General features: G+C 39.2%; 1 protein-coding gene and 1 pseudogene across 1 annotated transcript; both read right to left on the minus strand.

Annotated features, from left to right (window-relative positions):
* Positions 1 to 3,779: 3,779 nt before the first annotated feature.
* Positions 3,780 to 10,280, minus strand: LOC128514979 (acyl-coenzyme A thioesterase 2, mitochondrial-like). The gene is made up of 3 exons (XM_053488932.1): positions 9,622 to 10,280; positions 6,506 to 6,708; positions 3,780 to 4,858 (listed from the first exon to the last, which is right to left on the minus strand). Exons 1-3 carry the CDS (start codon positions 10,079 to 10,081, stop codon positions 4,256 to 4,258), a joined length of 1,266 nt encoding a protein of 421 aa, XP_053344907.1. The 5' UTR covers positions 10,082 to 10,280; the 3' UTR covers positions 3,780 to 4,255.
* A 3,568-nt stretch (positions 10,281 to 13,848) lies between these two features.
* LOC128514977 (acyl-coenzyme A thioesterase 5-like) lies at positions 13,849 to 17,048 on the minus strand (annotated as a pseudogene).
* Positions 17,049 to 19,749: the final 2,701 nt, after the last annotated feature.

Raw genomic sequence — 19,749 nt, forward strand, 5'->3', positions numbered from 1 at the left:
ACAGGAGTGAGGAAGAGGAGGAGGAGGAGGAGGCACTCCAGAGCCACTCCTCCTCATCCTCATCTTCATCATCATCATCCTCCATCACAACAGAGCTTCATCAGGAGAAACAGCCTGTCGTTTCTATTTACAACCCCAGTGCACGCCTGGACTCCAGCTCGGGGAGACGATTATTGATCCTATTGATTGGTTAGTGACCCTGTACTGAACATGATGAGGTGGTGATGTTTACCGCTATCAGCTCGTTCCAGCACTTTGATTCTTTGTCTAATAATCGGAATGAGAATGATCAGATTTAATGCCCTGGTCGATTTATTGAAGCCATACAGACGACATACAGACACAGGAAGTGCACAAAAATACAAGCACCCTGAGGATTATACAGAATATACACAACAACATGTTCTCACTCATCGTCTTTATCCTATATACAGGATCACGGTGGTTGGCTTATCCCAGGAGACTGGATGAGGTCCATAGTAGGGCACACACACACTCATTCACACACTATGTGGCAATTTGGGAACGCCAATCAGACTAATCTGCTGTAGAAGGAAACTCACCACACACAAGGAGAACACGCAGACTCTATGCACACACACAGACCTAGGGCGGGAATCGAACCCAGACCCTGGAGGTGCGGGGCGAAGGTGTTGACCGCTACGGTCAATAGAGCCACCACACAATAATGTACGTTCATACATGCAGTCAGCATGGTGGTGTAGTGGTTAGCACTGTCGCCTTGCACCTCCGGGGTCCGGGTTCGATACCCAACCAGACTCGATTCCCATCTCTGTTTGCATGTTCTTCCTGTGCTTGGTGGGTTTCAATTCAATTTTATTTGTATAGCGCTTTTAACAATTGGCATTGTCCCAAAACAGCTTTACACAATCAAAAGAATTATTTAGGTTTGTATGGAATTTGAATGTGTATGGTCAGATAGTCCTTGATGAGCAAGCCGAAGGCGGCAGTGGCAAGGAAAAACTTCCTGAGATGGTAGTAGGAAGAAACCTTGAGGGGAACCGGACTAAACAGGGAACCCATCCTCATTTGGGTGAAACAGAGAGCAGGAATTGATCTGCATTCATACTGTGTGTTAGTTGGCAGACAGTTCAGGTTTCATCCAGGTATTCCTCCTGTCCATGGTGTACCCCACCTCGTGCCTTAAGTCTCCTGCGATAGACTCCATGTGACCCTGAATACAGGATAAAGCTTTTTTTGTAGTTGTACTGTACTGTGCAAAAGTCTTGACCCCCCCCCCTTCACATTTCTTCATATTTTCTTCAGACATTATTGTATTTATAAAGAAGTCTTAAGAACAGTTCTCCAGGCTTCTCGAATGATTTTATTTGTTATATTTTTACTTTTCATTTTGTCTCTCAAGTTTTTGTCTCGCATTTTCAGTCTGAACTTTTATGAGAATCCTGATTTAGTCGTATGTGCTGAACATCTCACAGGCTTGAGGAATTCCTCAGTGGTGGGCGACATTTCTCACGTGGACACACGGCCTCGAACCAACCCTCACGTTCACGACAGGAAGCAGTTTGGTGAGAAGAGAACATTTTCTTTTCGTAGTGTCATGTTTTCCAGAGGACGGGTTTCTGGAAAAGTTGTCCGAGTACACGCACACGCGCACACACACACACACAATACCAAACTGTAAAAAACAACTAGCAAACCTTACTTTAATATATTTTGAACAAGACCAAATTTCTCTAATGTGTTTCTCTTACTATTGGAAAATTATAAATTAAGTATCAATTATCCACCTACAGTATGGTCACAGTAGATGCTCTTCCTTGTTTTAAATCATCAGGTTATCTTATTATTTTGGCTTCATTGTTCATTATTCATTCTCTGACAGAAAATAAGACTATTTCAGGCTTGAAAAACAGATTCAATAATAGTATAAGAGGAAACGCACCTTGTTCAGATGTCGTTTCTCACACAATGTTCGACAGCTGGAATGTTAATGGAGAAGTGAGATGTATGGAAGAAAACCAGGTCATTAACTGCTGAGAAAAGCAGCACAGCTCATGTGGGGGTTTATTAAATAAAAACAGGAACAAGTGTTTTTTTTTTTTTGAGCATTATGAAAAATTATGTCGAGTGTAAGATAAGCGTAAGTTAGCGGTGTGTGTTACTGTATGTAAAGGAATAACACACACCGGACCAATAACACACACCAGGGGTGGATCGTTTTCACATAACATCAGTGATTACACTGATTCAGTTGTACACATCAAACTTTTGAACAAATTGTATTTATAGTTTATTGTCATTGTTTGAGTATTGTGTGTAAAACTTGAAAGGGTCTCAAAATGTCTTCTCCCTCATTGGGTCATTCACCCAATCTTTGATATCCAAGATGCCAGATTCTGTTACTCTTCTTCTCTTGGTAATGCCAACGAATGGAGCAGGATCAGGACGTTGGCACTGCAGATGTTGATGCAGATGGTGGATGATATGATGGGAAGGAAGGAAACCATCGACAAAGCCAGATCTCTATTTTTTCAGAGTGCATCTACAGGAATGTTAGACCTTCTTCAAATTACAAATCAAGCGTATCCACTGCTTTAGCCATGTCCTGGTAGCCGTAGAAAGCTAAAGCAAACACCACAAATCCTTTGTTATTATGGAAAACATTATTATTGCCCAGTTATTGCCACTGATTTAAGCCCAGACTGTTGAACTCTAGAGAAACATCAGGGAATAATGACCTGATGCTCATCAGGTGCTGGAGATGCATCAGAGATTACTGGGAAACTAAACTGATCAGGTGGTATGTGCCTACTACTTCTACTACATTTAGGGCTTTGACCAGTAGGGGGCACTATAGCATTACTAAAATTACTTGTTGAACCTTGAACAGACCTCAGACATTATTAGAAATATCACACAGGTGATATTATGCATTTTAAAATGACATTTCCGGTCTTCTAAAGACTTTCAGGATTATAAGGAGAGTGTGGGCTTATCCGGAGGTCCGATTTGTTTTCCCTGACAACAGAAGTAGGCTATGCAACGATCTTCTTTTCTTACCTTGAAAATCCTCATTTAAGGGGTTTACCTGAAAATAAATGATTAGCCAATTAGTTTAAACACTTTTTAACCATTAGGTAAACATCTAGATATAAAGAAAAGCCATTACATTACATACATTCGAATTACACACAAAGCCTTTATGCAAAACCTGGTAATGGTCCTCTACGTTCAAAGACGTTCATCTTTGCTAGTTTTTATAAATTATGATATCGTAATATACAAGAATCAGTAAGAGACTGATAAGTATCTGGTGATATCCAGGGTTTTTACAGACCTTTAAGCAAAATAGAACTTTACATCTACTTGAAAAAGGTAAGTTCTTTCCCATTTTAGTCGACTGATGTAGTTGGTTCAGGCGATTGTAAAAACAATCACACCATAAAACACAATTTTTCATAACACTTAATGCTTCTTGTCTCCCGATTCATGCTTCGTTTTTTGTAAATATACACACACATTTATATTTTTATCAGATAAAAAGAAACACATACAGTTTCATGCCCTTTTATGTTTTACTGTCCGTTACTTTTTAAAATTCAAATCTTTCAACGGTCTTAACTGTCATTCAGATGAAACTTGGCTGATTTAGATTTCACATGAAAAGACATAAACCTGAAAAAAAAATTATTTTTCCAAAATGTAAAATTGACACTCCAGATTTTTTTTCTTCAAAGAATGCTTTAATTTGAGCAACCATTTTTTTTAAATAAATTGTATGCTTATAGAAGCCTACACCAATTTCAGAAACAATACCTAAAATATCTCATAAAGAATAATTAATATTTCGCATTTTAAATGATTATTGTTTGAAGCGAGACAGTATAATGCTGAAAATGTGGGCTCATATAAAATCTTTTGGGGGACATATAAATAAAAACTTGAATTTTTTTGGGACGTGAGAATGGTCACTTCCATGTTGCATAAACTTACTGCTACTAAAAGTAGCTTCTTTGGCCACACACATTTTCTGTATTATATGTATGCATTATACATAATAAAATAAAATCACCACCAATACTGTGTCTTGGCCGTACACAATATTCCTGTATGTTAAGACATATTTTGCTCCAGAATTTCCAGCTCTAATACTTTTTCCAGAAGATCTGAACTCCACCAAGAAAGCCTCAGAAGGAGAAACGTATAGTGTAGACATTTAAAAAAATGTCTCTATGAACACAAAACAATGTCTCTATAAATGTCCAACCGCTGCTCAAAGTGAGGCTTTTATAAAGTCAACACCGTTTAAATGTTTTTTAAAAAACACTTCAACTCTCCTCCAAGCGTCAACCTGTGCATCTGCATGAGCTTTCGGTTCTCCCCCAAACTCGATCACTTGTTCCACTGCGCCATTGAACCCGGACGGGCAATGGGGCATATAAGGGACTTCCATAAAATGTCCTGCTTTCGGGTAATTCGCTGTTTCATAGTTCGCTTTTCCGTGTGCTTTGAGTCTGCTGCAAGCTTGCGATGCAAAAAAGGTGCTGTTCCAGTTCTTGTCATCTCCTGACACTATGAACAGGAACTTGCAGCTGGCTCGCTCGATAGGGATGATCAAATCTCGCGTCTCTTCTGCTGTCACATCTGGAAAAACGTTTAGCACTTCAGCGATGCCTGATGGTGTCGTGATTACGTTCTGCATGTTGAGAATAAGCGGTGGGATCACCATGTCCTTATAATGGAGGGGGAACATGGTGTTGGCGTTACAGCCATTGATGCAGATGATGGATGCAACGTTGGGAAGGAAGGAAGCCATTGACAAAGCCAGATCTCCACCTTTTGAGAGTGACAATATTCCCATTCCTGTTTTTTTCACCTACAAAATACACAAATAAATCAACTTTTGATCTAGGCAGTGGGACTCATTTATCAATCTAAAAAATTTTTAGAAATAAAAAAAAAAAAAAAAAACAGCACACATGATTATAGTACATGTAGCCTTGTCAAAAAAAATTAAGTCTATTAAAGGTAAAGCTTGCAAAAAGCTGAATATAACAAAATGACACCTAAATGGTGAAATCCTGCAGTACTGGAGCTCATCCATTGTTTCAGTTTTGTTCTAACTAAATGATTAATGTTTTTTTTTTTTGTTTTAAGGTATTTTTTTATTTCTTTCAAGCATGTTAGTATGATGTATGAAGTGACAGCATAATCTGTAAATAAAACTGCAATCAACAAGTACACAATTTGAAGCCTATGATTAAAAATCCCTGGGATACAGGGACGCTTAGGGGTTGTTGGACGTTTGTTGTTTCCCAGTTTAGTCCTGTCTTTACTCAAAGCGTGATGTCAAAGCAGGCTTTAGACAATCAAAAATTATGAGAGTTTGTATGAAATGTGGATGTGTATGAATCAAAATGATTCGATAGGCAGGGTGGCAAGAAGAAACTCCCTGAGATGGCAACAGGAAGAAACCTTGAGAGGAACCAGACTCACAGCAGGGAACCCATCCTCATTTGGGTGATAATGAGATCCAGGGATTGATTTGCAGTCATACTGTGTGACTGGCAGTTCAATATAACAGCTGATGACTTTAAGTTAAGATGGAGTCCAGTGTTGATGTCTTCATCAGTTTTAACAGTCTGAGAACAATGTACTACTCCTCAATCACAGATGTGCTGCTGCTGCCACCACCTGGTTTTTACAGACACTGTCCTGGCCCCATGCCCACGCCACTTTAGTTGAACAGCTAGTCTTATTTGTCTTATGGTATTTTTTGCCTTATATGAAGTTATAAATATGAAATGACTGACTTATACTCTACAAGAAAGGACAGAGTCGGTTGTACTTTCTTCGAAGGCTCGGGTCTTTTAACGTCTGTAACACCATTCTGCGGATGTTCTATGAAACCGTTGTGGCGAGTGTCCTTTTTTACGCTGTGGTCTGTTGGGGTGGTAATACAGTGTCTTCGCTGAACAGAGGAGCAGTTTCAGCCAGAGACTGATTACTATCAAGTGTTCCACAGAGCGCCACAGGAGATCCTTTCTCCCAAACTCATACACACATGTATGTGGATTTTTCACTAACTGTTACACAACCGGACATTATCACTTACCATATTAATAATATGATAACTGCAATAGTACTTCCCAATAAAATATATAATACAAGATTACTTATAATAATACAATATTACATAAATATACTAGATTACTGTGCAATACTTACATGTGGTCTTGAGTCATATTCTGATGGTACTTACTGTTTTAGGAACTTTTTTTTTAAAGATTATTTTTTTTAAGATTATTATTATTATTATTATTTATTACCTTTATTACCTTTTCTTAGTTAACAACTGTGAGCACCTGTAACCGAGCATAAGCAATTTCACTCTGGGATTAATAAAGTTATTTGAATCTTGAATCTTATGCAACATACACATTAAAATATGGGTAATTCCTTCATCAAAAACCTCCTTAATAAAATCAGTTTCTATATATCATTTTTAATGACTGCTACTAACCTTGGGGTGCTCCTGCAGAAATGTTAGACCTTCCTCGAAGTACTCCAGATGGAGCGTGTTCACGGTTTTGGGCATGTCCTGGTAGCCGTAGAAAGCCAGAGCAAACACCACGAAGCCTTTGTTCGCCAGTAGAGCTGCTCGCGGCTCACACACGGTGCCTCCTAATGTATACAGATCTATAATTCCAGGGAACGGACCTTCACCTGTATAACACATGATAAGAGGTGTTAGTACATTTCATGCTAATAAACAAAGAAATAGGGAACTATTACAGGTCCTGTTATTTCTCCTTATGTAAATGATTGCTTCAGAATGATTTGCTTCAGTTTTTTCATAATCTTTTCCACTCTTCTTTGGATGGATGGATGGATGGATGGATGGATTATTATTCCACCAAATACTGATTTCTTAATGTTATTAAGCCAAAGCATTAACACAATTTGTTTACATTTGCATTTTGTTGCATTTGAGTTATTAACGCTCTGCAAATACTACATGATCTTGTGTTATTTTAAAGTGTTGTGATGATGTCATCTCTAAATAACATTAGTTACATTTAAAACACAGAGAGAGAGAGATAGAGATAGATAGATAGATAGATAGATAGATAGATAGATAGATAGATAGATAGATAGATAGATAGATAGTTTAATCTTCTCTTAGATGAAAGGAAGTCAAAAAGGTTGGAAAGACTCAGCTTGATGAACAGGTTTTGATGAAGAACAGGTTAAAATCCATCCTGCCACACAGCAAAATGTGTGAAGTATGTAAAATAGTTCAAAGCCTCCAAATTACCCAGATCTTAAACTGGTCGACATCTGTGGGACGTGCTGGACAAACGAGTTGAAATGCTTAATGGACTTAAACAATCTGCTACCACCGTCTTGGCCCCAGAAACCACAGCACATTTGCAGAGGACTTGTCGAGTCCATGCCCCATCGGAGCAGCACAAGTGCGACCTACATAATATTAGTCACGTGGTTTTAATGTTATGGCTGCTTGGTACATTCGATACGAAGTAAAATCCCATGTAGTTTACTATAATGCTTGTGAAAAATAAATATTAGATTTGATTTCATTAAGAAAAAACATTTTAGAACCAGTTTAAAGAGGCACTTGCAACCACTCATTCGCATAACAGCCCTCATTAAACCAGTTAGCCTCGGTTTACCTGCAAATAAAAGGGAATATGTTTAGTTTTTTGTTTTAAATATGCAGAATGAAGGTGACATTTAAAGGCGAAAAGTACTTTGTACAATGACCACACAAGCTTGTCAGCACTGTACACACTGTGAGATACCTCCAGTGATTAAAAGTCCAAAGGTGAAAACTGTAACCCACAGTCTGGAGCTCTGTCTGCAGCACACACAATCAATGTTTCATCAGGTTACTGGTAAACTACAGACCCGCGTAGAAAGCACTCGTGGACGGCTGGCAGCGATGTGAAAGACTCATGGCCGGTTATCACAAACACTTTGATTGTGGTTGTTGCCAAGGGTGGCACAACCACTTATAAGGTTTAGGGAGCAATTACTTTTTCACATAGTCTTCTTCTTTGTCTTTCGGCTGTTCCCTTTAGGGGTCGCCACAGCGAATCATCTGCCTCCATCTAACCCTATCCTCTGCATCCTCTTCTCTCACACCAACTAACTTCATGTCCTCTCTCACTGCATCCATAAATCTCCTCTTTGGTCTTCCTCTAGACCTCCTGCCTGGCAGTTCCAACCTCAGCATCCTTCTGCCGATATATTCACAATCTCTCCTCTGAACATGCCCAAACCACCTCAATCTGGCCTCTCTGACTTTATCTCCAAAACATCTAACGTGGGTTGTCCCTCTGATAAACTCATTCTTAATCCTATCCATCCTTGTCACTCCCAAAGAGAACCTCAACATCTTCAGCTCTGCTACCTCCAACTCTGCCTCCTGTCTTTTCTTCAGTGCCACTGTCTCTAAGCCGTAGAGCATTGCTGGTCTCACCACTGTCCTGTACACCTTTCCTTTCATTCTCGCTGATACTCTTTTATCGCACAACACACCTGACACTTTTCTCCACCCATTCCAACCTGCCTGTACCCGCCTCTTCACCTCCTTTCCACACTCTCCGTTGCTCTGGACCGTTGACCCCAAGTACTTAAAATCCTGCACCTTCTTTACCTCTGCTCCCTGTAGCCTCACCGATCCTCCTGGGTCCCTCTCATTTACACACATGTATTCCGTCTTGCTGCGGCTAACCTTCATTCCTCTGCTTTCCAGAGCATACCTCCACCTCTCCAAATTTTCCTCCACCTGTTCCTTGCTCTCGCTACAGAGCACAATGTCATCTGCAAACATCATAGTCCATGGGGACTCCTGTCTTACCTCATCTGTCATCCTGTCCATCACCAGAGCAAACAAAAAGGGGCTTAGAGCCGATCCTTGATGCAGACCCACCTCCACCTTAAACTCTTCTGTCACACCTACAGCACATCTTACCACTGTCTTACAGCTCTCATACATGTCCTGCACCACTCTAACATACTTTTGCCACTCCAGACTTCCTCATACAATACCACAGCTCCTCTCTTGGCACCCTGTCATACGCTTTCTCTAAATCTAAAAAGACACAATGCAACTCCCTGTTACCTTCTCTGTACTTCTCCGCCAGCATCCTCAAAGCAAATACTGCATCTGATGTACTCTTTCTAGGCATAAAACCATATTGCTGCTCACAAATGCTCACCTCTGCCCTTAACCTAGCTTCCACTACTCTTTCCCACAGCTTCATTGTCTGGCTCATTAGCTTTATACCTCTATAATTGCCACAGCTTTGCACATCTCCCTTGTTCTTAAAAATTGGCAGTAGATTTGGACAGCTTAATAAATTAAAATCATCGTTTTAAAACATCAGTAGGGTGATGGAGTTGTGTTCAGAAAATGTTTTCTTAAGATACATAAATCTGCCTGAGTTGAAACTTCTCAAACTTCTTAAACTTCAGCCTAAAGATTAAACGAAGTAATCATGTCTAGGACAAACCAGTTGGTTAAAAAGCATCATTATCAATAAATAAGATTTGTGCAGCTGTTTGATAAAATATACCCCGAGCAATCATCACGATACCTGAACCTGAACTGACCAGGCGGGATGAAGAGAGTTCCCCGTAACCTGCCGTCTCTTACAGGGACCCTCTTCACTCCATCAGCCATGAAGCGTCTCTCGTTGGTCCCCTGAGTGAGGACCTGTCCGTCTCCGTGCGCCTCGATGTGGACGAGGACAGGACTGGACGCGTCTCTCTTCAGCAGCTTCTTGTGAGGACTTTCTGGCAGCATGGACCAGAACAAACCCATCGGCTCCACCCCCGTGTAGGAGCCTCCCGTGGACGGCTGGCGGCTCACATCTACTTCCCCTCGCGCGTCTGCCTGGTACGTAGCGGCGGCCCGGAAAACAACGCCTTTGTCGTCCTGGTGTTTGGCGCGGAGCTCCACGTGTTTCCCAGGAGGCAAACCGCTCAGTTTAATCTGAACCGCTTCATCGAAGAAGCAGCTGCTGCTCGGCAGGACACGAAGCTGCACTCCAGAAGAAGAAGAAGTACACATTTTTTGTTTTTTCTGTTTATCTTGAAAAGTTTTCTCGCTCTCATGTACAGAGTCATGTGAGGTTTTTTTTTATAGAGGCTGATAGATTCCCTGGGCATAAATTCAGCTGCAGCTCGGGTTACCTACGGCACACAAATGAGACGAGGTTTGCTATATTTAGCAGGTCCAAAATGTGTTCTCTGATGTCCTTAACCATTAATCTGCATTTCTCTTAAAACTCAAGCGATACTGATCCGTACATTACTCAATGAGAAAAAAACTGTTTACGGGGAAGTCTTGAGGGTGTGTGTAGGCAGAAAAGCTTTACACATTAAACTGTAACTATAAATCAACAAAAAGCACACGTGATCACGTGTATCTGTCCTTTTTATTGCCTGTGTGACCCTTTTAAAAAGAGAAAAACAGCACAGCTCACATGAAAGGCACGGGGTTCATTAAATAAACCAGAAATAAGCGCTTGAAGAGTGTCTTTTGTGCATTATAAAAAATTTCTAATCATTATGTGAAGTGTAAGATGAGAGTAAGTTATGGTGGATTATTTTTACATAACAGCAAGCCTGGACACAAATTTTAATTAATTTTCCACATTTTCTAGAACAACACTGGATTTGTTTTTTTTTCTTTTACGATAAAATAACACATTATGCCATTAGGTAATTAAGCAGCAACATCAGTCGGTTGTTGTTATTATGAGACATGAAGGTTGGCTGATCTGAAACAGTTCTTGCAGGAACAGTATTATGTCGAGTTAATTGTTAAACCCATCAAGCTCCATGATGAAACTATCTCTCGTGAAGACCTTCCCAGGAAAACAAGACCAAAACTGACCTCGCTGCAGACGAGAAGTTCATTTAGAGTCACCAGCCTCAGAAATCTCCAATTAACCTCAAACAGCACCTTAGATTAGATTCTCAAAACCTTCAGTTGTACCTGTAGATAGCATGTCTCAATAAAAACAGATCTAAATGTCCACTCTCAAAGTTTGTGCACTGCTCAAAGTGAGCTTTTATATGGTCAACACTATTTAAGTGTTGTTTTTTTTTACAAACTCCTAAACTCTCCTCCAAGCATCAACCTATACATCTGCATGAGTTTTCAATGCTTCACCAAAAACATCCACTTTATTTATGGCAGCCGGGAACACTTACGTGTGATAGGGCATGTAGGGAACTTCTATGAAATGCTCCGCTTTCGAATACCTCACTCTGCAAGCTTGTGCTGCAAAAAAAATTTAAAAAATTTTTTTTAGGTCCTGTCATCTTTTGACACCATGAACAGAAACTTGCATACTTTACAGATGACAGTGGCATGGGTCTTCTCCCTCAGGCTTGGGCATGGAAGGTAGGGTTGATCCGTCACTTTGAGGAAGGAAGCAAGAGTCGGACAGTAAAAGGGTTGACTGTCTTGGACGGTGGAAAAAAAAAAACACAACCTCTTCCCAATTGTGTTGGACTAATAGCACTTAGTTATTAACCTAGTTAACCCAGTGTAAGTATGTATCCAATGTAAATATTAAAGCACTTTTTGTAAGTCGCTCTAGATAAGAGCGTCTGCCAAATACCTAAATGTAAATGTAAATGATGAAGTGAGGTAAAAGTTTGCGTGATAGTGTTTTTAGAGGAATGTCCTTTGTAGTAAGCATGACTCTTTCCCATACATCTTACTTGGGGGTTTTGGTACGGTGGCGATCTGTCTGTTACTTGTATGTCTTGGCAGATTGTAGTAGCGCTCATTTTGCTTGTGACCATGTTTGTTTACAGCTGTGGAAAAAGTGTTGGGCAGATGGAATGTCTTCCTCCTCCCTTTGTGCTGGGAACAGTGGTGGCTAGTAGCCCAAACAGCAGTGGAATGGAGACATACCCGTGGAAGCTGATGGTTGGAAGTTATAAGCATACTCAACCCATGGAGAGATGTTTCTTTATCTTTTAATTTGTTAATTTTTGTTTTTTCTTTATCTTTTCTTTAACAGAGCAACGCTCTCAGCCCTGGTGATACCTAAATGTTTGCACATGTTTAAGTTTAAGTAGCCTACCGGCCAGGTGTACCGCATTCACTCTGATTGCCAGATCTGTGTGTATTCACACTCTGTGTATCATTGCTGAGGGCGAAAGATGTGTGCCTTAATGATAATCACCGTTTGCCTCCACTGTCCATAGTTGGACTACAGGGGTTCCTAGATGGATGGATTATTATTAAAATAAAGAAAATAGTCTCATGGTCTCTGTTTGGTATTTGTCATTTGCCCTAAAGCAGGGGTATTTAACTTAAATTCAACAAGGTAACCTCCTTAGCAAAAAATCCTTAGACAGAGGTAACATAATTTCTGGTCTGCATAATGATTTTTATTGTGATATACAGTGGTGGACACAATTTTTTGGACAACAATTGTACGCAATCTTAAATATTTTTATTTTTATATTTGTTTAGTTTTGAACACCTTTTCTGTTTTTCGTTGACTTTGATACCACAATGTTAAAGACTGGCGTTTTGAAACTATTAAATTTTTTTTTTACAGTAGTTATTAATTTTTCTGTTAACAAAAACTAACCATTGCATTTGTTTGTGTCTGATTGATGCAGCTACACCTTTTGGAACACAAAAACAACAATTTCATGATAATATTCTGGTCTGAAGGGGGCTAACATCTAACAGATCTTCACAAAACACTTTCTTATCTTTATTATAAAAAAACATACCTTTACATGAAGGAACAGGTGAGGATCCTGGTGGAATTATCATATCCGGCTCTGAGACTGATAATTTTCTGTCTTCTCAGCTCTGACTTCAGGGGGTAATTAAAAAAAAAACAAAAAACTTTGTGCTTTGTCTATTAATGGCATTTCACATTGTTATTACAGTATATTATTATTATATATATTAATAATTATAATTATATTATATTGTATTGTATTATTATTAGTTATTATTTAATTAAAAATAATGATATATTTCAGAGTTTCCCCTTCTGTCTCTTACTTTTACCATCTGTTTTTCTCTGTCTGTCTAGCTGTTTTGCATTTAATTAGACCACGAGTTTAAAGCGCCATATGAAATGATTGATTATAGGCCCGTGTCCGTACAGGACAGCGTCTGCTATTTAAGTGGCTACAAGTAAATTATTGTTGAATAAATAATCACGATTTGACATATACAGTGTCATGACCAGATGTTATGTCTGAGGGTGATGTGTGATAGAGGTATAATGCTGCTATTTTTAGTTCCTCTCTGTATCTCAGGCTTTTCATTTTCATTCTCACTTCAGAATTCCTCAGTGCTCCGACGCTACCAGTGCGAGGGACCATCAGGGCTCATCAACTATGTATGAAACCATTCATTTTTTAAATAGTGAAATGTTTTATTCATGAGAAAACCTGCACAAAAAATAACAGATGGCAGTGTTAAACAGCGTTAAACAAGGATTATTTCAGTTTTCTGGACACAATATTAGTTATGTAAAACTTTACTAAAGGACTGATATGCCAAGCATGACTAATACAGTACGTGTAAGAAAGCACTTATACAGTGACACCTCAGATTACGAGTAACGCGGTTTGCGAGTGTTTCGCAAGACGAGCAAAGATTTGAAATAAATTTTGACTTGAAAAACGAGCAAGTCTTGGTTTACGAGTACCGCGTATCATGTATCACGCATGCACTTCTTGTTTTGACGCCGAGCGTCACGTGATCACAACTGAGCCAATGGTTTTCTCTCGCTTGTGCTGTGGAATTGTGGGTAGTCGTCTCACACACACACACACACACACACACACACACACACACACACACACACACAGCAAACTTTACTTTTTTTTTACTTTTTTTTAGGTAAAGTGCAGGTTAATTTGTTTTATTTTTACTTAATATTTTGTGTTAATTATTTTTATGTATTTTATTTTTTTTGGCTGTGGAAGGAATCATTTGAGTTTCCATTATTTCTTATGGGAAAATTCGATTTGGATAACCAAAGTGTTTTAGAATACGAGCCGCTTCAGGAACGAATTATGCTTATAACTCAAGGTTCCACTGTATTGTATTTCCGGGAAGATTTCATTCCAAGTTTAACTGCTGCCTTTTAAAAAATGCAAAAATGCACAATGCATGTTCTACTGAAGCTCTAGTTTCATATAGAGACATATGAAAAACTTCTCTATAAACCCTGATCCAAATGTCCGCTCTCAGCTTTTGTGCCCTGCTTAAAGTGAGGCTTTTACAAAGTCAACATGGTTTAAGTGTTTTTTAAAAAAGTCTTGAACTCTCCTCCAAGCGTCAACCTGTGCATCTGCATAAGCTTTCGGTTCTCCTCCAAACTCGACTAATTGTCCCAGGGCAGAATGGACACCGGACGGGTAATAGGGCATGTACGGGACTTTTATAAAATGTCCTGCTTTCGGGTAACTCACCATTTCATAGTTCGCTTTTCCGTGTGCTTTGAGTCTGCTGCAAGCTTGTGACGCAAAAAAGGTGCTGTTCCAGTTCTTGTCATCTCCTGACACTATGAACAGGAACTTGCAGCTGGCACGTTCGATAGGGATGATCGTATCTCGCGTCTCTTCTGCTGTTACATCTGGCAGAACGTTTAGCACTTCAGCGATGCCTGATGGTGTTGTGGTTATGTTCTGCATGTTGAGAATAAGCGGTGGGATCACCATGTCCCTATAATGGAGGGGGAACATGGTGTTGGCGTTACAGCCATTGATGCAAATGATGGCTGCAACGTTGGGAAGGAAGGAAGCCATCGACAAAGCCAGATCTCCACTTTTTGAGAGTGACAATATTCCCATTCCTGTTTTTTTTACCTACAAAAAAACAAACACAAATACACAAATAAATCAACTTTTAGTCCAGGCAGTGAAATTCTGCAATACTTTAGGCACTGCAACATTCGGTTCTGACTAAATAGCTAGGCTTATTTTGCTTGGTATTTCTCCATATTTTATTTCTTTCAGGTTAATTTAATGAACCTGTGTCTAGCCAAGTGACAGCATAACTTGTAAATAAAGCTGAAGTCAACAAATACACATTTTTAACAAACAAGTTTCCTCTTGGAGGGACACTTAGGGGTTGTTGAACTTTCGTTATTTCCCAGTTCACAGTTCAGTCCTGTCTCGGTTAGATTGTCAAATTGTGAGGTGCCTGTCTGCATGTTTGCGCGACTTGTGGAGTGTTTGGAGAGAGAAAGGAGAGTGAACTCCTACATGGCAACCTAAGAGCTTAAAGAGAACTAATGCTTTAGAGTGCAATGGTGTCTAAGATAAGGAGTAACCTATGACCATGTGGCTACAAAGGGAAGTTATGCCCAGCACCTTGCCCTGCTTGACCTGAGCCTCGCCCTGGACCATCTCAGGCCGTGCTGAGGATGTACTGTTGTCTTCTCCAGTTTTTTACAGACGTGGTGCTGCTGGAACCACTTGGTTTTACAGACATTGTTTCGATACAGCCACCAGCCAGGACATAGCTTTGACCAAAGTATCATGAAGCAATGTCTCCAGTAGTGGCCCCACACCCATGCCCAGTACTTTTCATTGATTCTGCTTGACCAGCTAGTCTTATTTGTCTTTTTAACATCATGTTATTTACATTGAATGACCAAGTTATACAACATATTCATTAAATTATGAATACATTCTTTCAAAACCTGTTTAATTAAATCAGTTACATTTTTTTTAATGCTACTAACCTTGGGGTGCATATGCAAAAATGTTAGACCTTCCTCAAAGTACTCCAGATCGAGCTTATCCATCATTTTAGGTATGTTCTGGTAGCCGTAGAGTGCGAGAGCAAACACCACGAAGCCTTTGTTTGCCGGTAGGGCTGCTTGCGGCTCAAACACAATGCCTGATAACGTATACAGAGTTATAATTCCAGGAAACGGTCCTTCACCTGTACAACACATGATAAGGTATACTGTATAAGTATATGCTAATAAACATAAATGGCTCACAGGCAATTATCACAGGTCCTGTTACTTCTCTTAATGTAAATGATGTTAACTTCAATTTTTTTAGAATCTTTTCTACTCATCTTTGCGAAGGATGCCAATAATTCTAGAGTTATCAGTATGATTGAAAAACTTATTCCACATTATTTTACATACTGGGTCAGACACCTTAAGGTCAAAGGGCTTGACCTGCTTTTTTTTTAATGTTGTTGATTACTTTTGAAAGTAGTTACATGATATTAACTGTCACTGTATCAATAGATGTTGTGTTACTTTTTATATAATTCAGTAAAATTACATCCACAGCAAATAAACAAACCTTCTGTCAATAAATCTCACAATCACTCAGACGTGTAAAGCAAACTGCCAGTAAACCTGCCGGCGGCTTTCTGTAAACTAGTTGGCAAATGACAACGCAAATATGAGCCCATATTGCTGAGAAACATTACTTTTAAGAAACATGAGGACCTGGAGCTCAACAGGTGCTGGAGATAAACTGGGGCAGAACCTGAACTGACCAGGCGGGATGAAGAGAGTTCCCCGTAACCTGCCATCTCTTACAGGGACCCTCTTCACTCCATCAGCCATGAAGCGTCTCTCGTTGGTCCCCTGAGTGAGGACCTGTCCGTCTCCGTGCGCCTCGATGTGGACGAGGAAAGGAATGGACGCGTCTCTCTTCAGCAGCTTCTTGTGAGGACTTTCTGGCAGCATGGACCAGAACAAACCCTTTGGCTCCACCCCCGTGTAGGAGCCTCCCGTGGACGGCTGGCGGCTCACATCCACTTCCCCTCGCGCGTCTGCCTGGTACGTAGCGGCGGCCTGGAAAACAACGCCTTTGTCGTCCTGGTGTTCGGCCCGGAGCTACACGTATTTCCCAGGAGGCAAACCGCTCAGTTTAATCTGAACTGCTTCATCGAAGAAGCAGCTCCTGCTCGGCAGGACATGAAGCTGCACTCCAGAAGAAGAAGAACACATTTTTTTTGGTGCGTTTATCTTGAAAAGTTTACTCGCTCTCATGTACAGAGTCATGTGAGGTTTTTTTATGGGTAGGTAGATTACCTGGGTACAAATCCAGCTGCAACTTGTATTACATTTGGAACAGAGAGGTCCTAAGGGTGTGTACATACAGTAAAAGCTCTACTAGACAAATGGTGAAATGTTGAAAGAATTATAATTATAATAATGAATTGACCCAATTTCTTACAGCAGCATTTGTTGACACAAGAGGTAACATCGTGTTCTTGGAAACTATTAAGAACAAGATGATCCAAGGCAGGGCAAGGCAGGGCAGGTTTATTTGTATAGCACATTTCATAATTCAAAGTGTTTTACATGAAAGAGAAGAAAATAATCATGAGAAGAAATAGAAAATAATCGCACTAAAAATTTTACAATTATTTACATTTTATTTAAAATTGAAATTAAAAACAGTTTATAGTGGCACTTTTAAAACTACTTAAAATTTAATTTAGAATCAAAATCAAACAGTCTGCCAAATGACTAAATGTCTGCTGGTTACACAGCCAGAGTGAACATTCAATCAATCATAGTGTCAGCCTCATTTCCTTTAGGATGATGCACAAATAATATTAACATTGCTTTCACAAAAGCTGCACTACCCAATGAACTGATTTAAAATACAGTTTTGTTCTGGGGGTTTACTTGTTCATTTTATTAGAGGAGTGTTTGAGCTGTGCTTCAGTACTCGGTAAGTTAAGGGACAAAAAAAATGTCCATGTTAATTTGACTCTGGAGTTACTAATGCTCGTCTACGAGTGTTATATCGGTTAACCTATCTATCTATCTATCTGTGTGAGACCGAAGTGACCCAGTTAATTTAATGCAGACTAATATGAAGTTCAGTGGTTAACCTTATTTGTACCCTTATTATTACAAATCTCTAAAGATATTTAATAGAATACGAAACAATACGTACTGTAGTTTTAACCCATCATTAGAACTCTTTTACACACTTTGGTGGTATATAGCCATATATATTTAATATATTTTATTTTTTATCATAACTAGATGAAATTTCTATGAAATTGATTTATCTTGTCTTTACAAGACTTCTCTTGTTGCCTTTAACCAGAACTCTGGTGTATTTTACTGAACCTTTTAAAAGGTTTTTTTAAGTGATGTTTGAGTGTGTTTTAACTTCTTTTTTTATAGAAAAGCAATAACTTGAACCAACTACATCAATGGGAGACGTCTTACCTTATGTAGTAGATGAAGTTGAGATGACGTCAACCCCAGACAAATATAATCAATTAAGCCCACATGCAGTATGACTTGAGCTGACTTAAATATTTGAATTACAAGTTGAGTCAACTTAAGATTTTCAACTGTGTACACGATGCGTCAACTAAACATCCATCTTAAATGAACTTTAAAAAATTGTGCAATTTGTTACTGAACTTTTTTACATTGAAGCAGCTTTTTTACAGAGGGAAGGCTTCAGACAGTGAACTGTAACCTTAAAAAAGGAATATAAAAACATATGATCATCTGTATCTGTGCTATTTCTTTGTTCGTTTTGTTTTCTTTTGCCCATGTGACGCATTTAGCTATTTTTTGCTCAGTAATGTTTGTGTAGTTGGTTAAAATGAAATAAAACTGAGTTCATGATGGGTTGTGCTAAAAAAAAAAGAATATTCCACATTATATTGCACAATTCTGAGCCCTATATATATATATATATATATATAGGCAACTTATATATATGTATATCTAAGTTGCTTAAATGAAAAAAGAGGATTTTTTTTTTGTTTTGAAGAATCTTGAATTTGAAATAATAGATGAAATATGAAATAATTTTCTCATGAACACATCATAAGACATTCGGTCATGGCTACGCATAACAACTATTCACGTTGACCAATTTTTTTTATTTAAAAATCAGGAATGCAGAGGTACCAGGGAAAATGATCATAAATGAAATACGTCAACAAGAGAGTTTATAAAAGAAGAAAGAAAGATGAAAAAGGTGAATAAACAATGGTGGTCAAAGACTGTTGAGGAATAAAACACAATATTGGGTGATAATCTACTTCTGGCTGGTCATAAGAACATTTTTATTTGACTGTTTTGTGCAGAAGATCTTTTTTTTATTATTATTATTTATGAAAATGCTCCTTGCCATGCGGTGCCAGAGTTTCCTGTGCCATGCCACGAACCATGGCTCTGTTTTGCCTGAATCATGGAATGTTTCCACCTACCTCGTCTCAGCAGGTACTACACTGCCTCATCCTGTGAACTGCCGTCTCCACCAGCTGCTTTTGAAACCGTGTGCTACTTCCATCTCCTGGCCATCCTGGGACTTTGCGCCCACTCTCATGGTGCTGTCTAATTTGAAAGCATCATGCTGGAGACCCTGCCAGATTTCCATGTCTGTGGCACACCTCAGCCTGCTCCACATCCTATGTAGCTCTGGAAACATCACGCTGGGACTCCTGCCAGGTTTCAAGAGCCTCATGCATGCTCCGCACCTGATGCTCCAGATCGTAGCTGCAAAGGTCTTAGCTTAAGCCTATAAAATGTCCGTTTGCTCTAATTTTGCCATGTTTTCTTTTTTAAGAATGACTTATAAATAAAATTATTACTGAAACTGTAAAATAATAAATAAAAAAATAACTAAGGAATACAAATCGTATCGGTTGTGTGCTGTTCTACAATTAATATCCAGATTCTCTGGATCGTTTTTATAATTTCAGATCAACCCGATGCAAAG

The sequence above is a fragment of the Clarias gariepinus genome, chromosome 27, assembly GCF_024256425.1.
Source record: "Clarias gariepinus isolate MV-2021 ecotype Netherlands chromosome 27, CGAR_prim_01v2, whole genome shotgun sequence".
Classification (NCBI taxonomy): Eukaryota; Metazoa; Chordata; class Actinopteri; order Siluriformes; family Clariidae; genus Clarias; species Clarias gariepinus.

What these genes read in the sequence shown, in the direction of transcription:
- LOC128514979 (XM_053488932.1), bottom strand. Translation starts at nt 10,081, where the DNA reads ATGTGTACTTCTTCTTCTTCTGGAGTGCAGCTTCGTGTCCTGCCGAGC. An exon ending in AACTCTCTTCATCCCGCCTG is followed by an intron (nt 6,709 to 9,621) that starts GTCAGTTCAGGT and finishes TGTGTTATACAG; the next exon opens with GTGAAGGTCCGTTCCCTGGA. An exon ending in TTCTGCAGGAGCACCCCAAG is followed by an intron (nt 4,859 to 6,505) that starts GTTAGTAGCAGT and finishes TGTATTTTGTAG; the next exon opens with GTGAAAAAAACAGGAATGGG.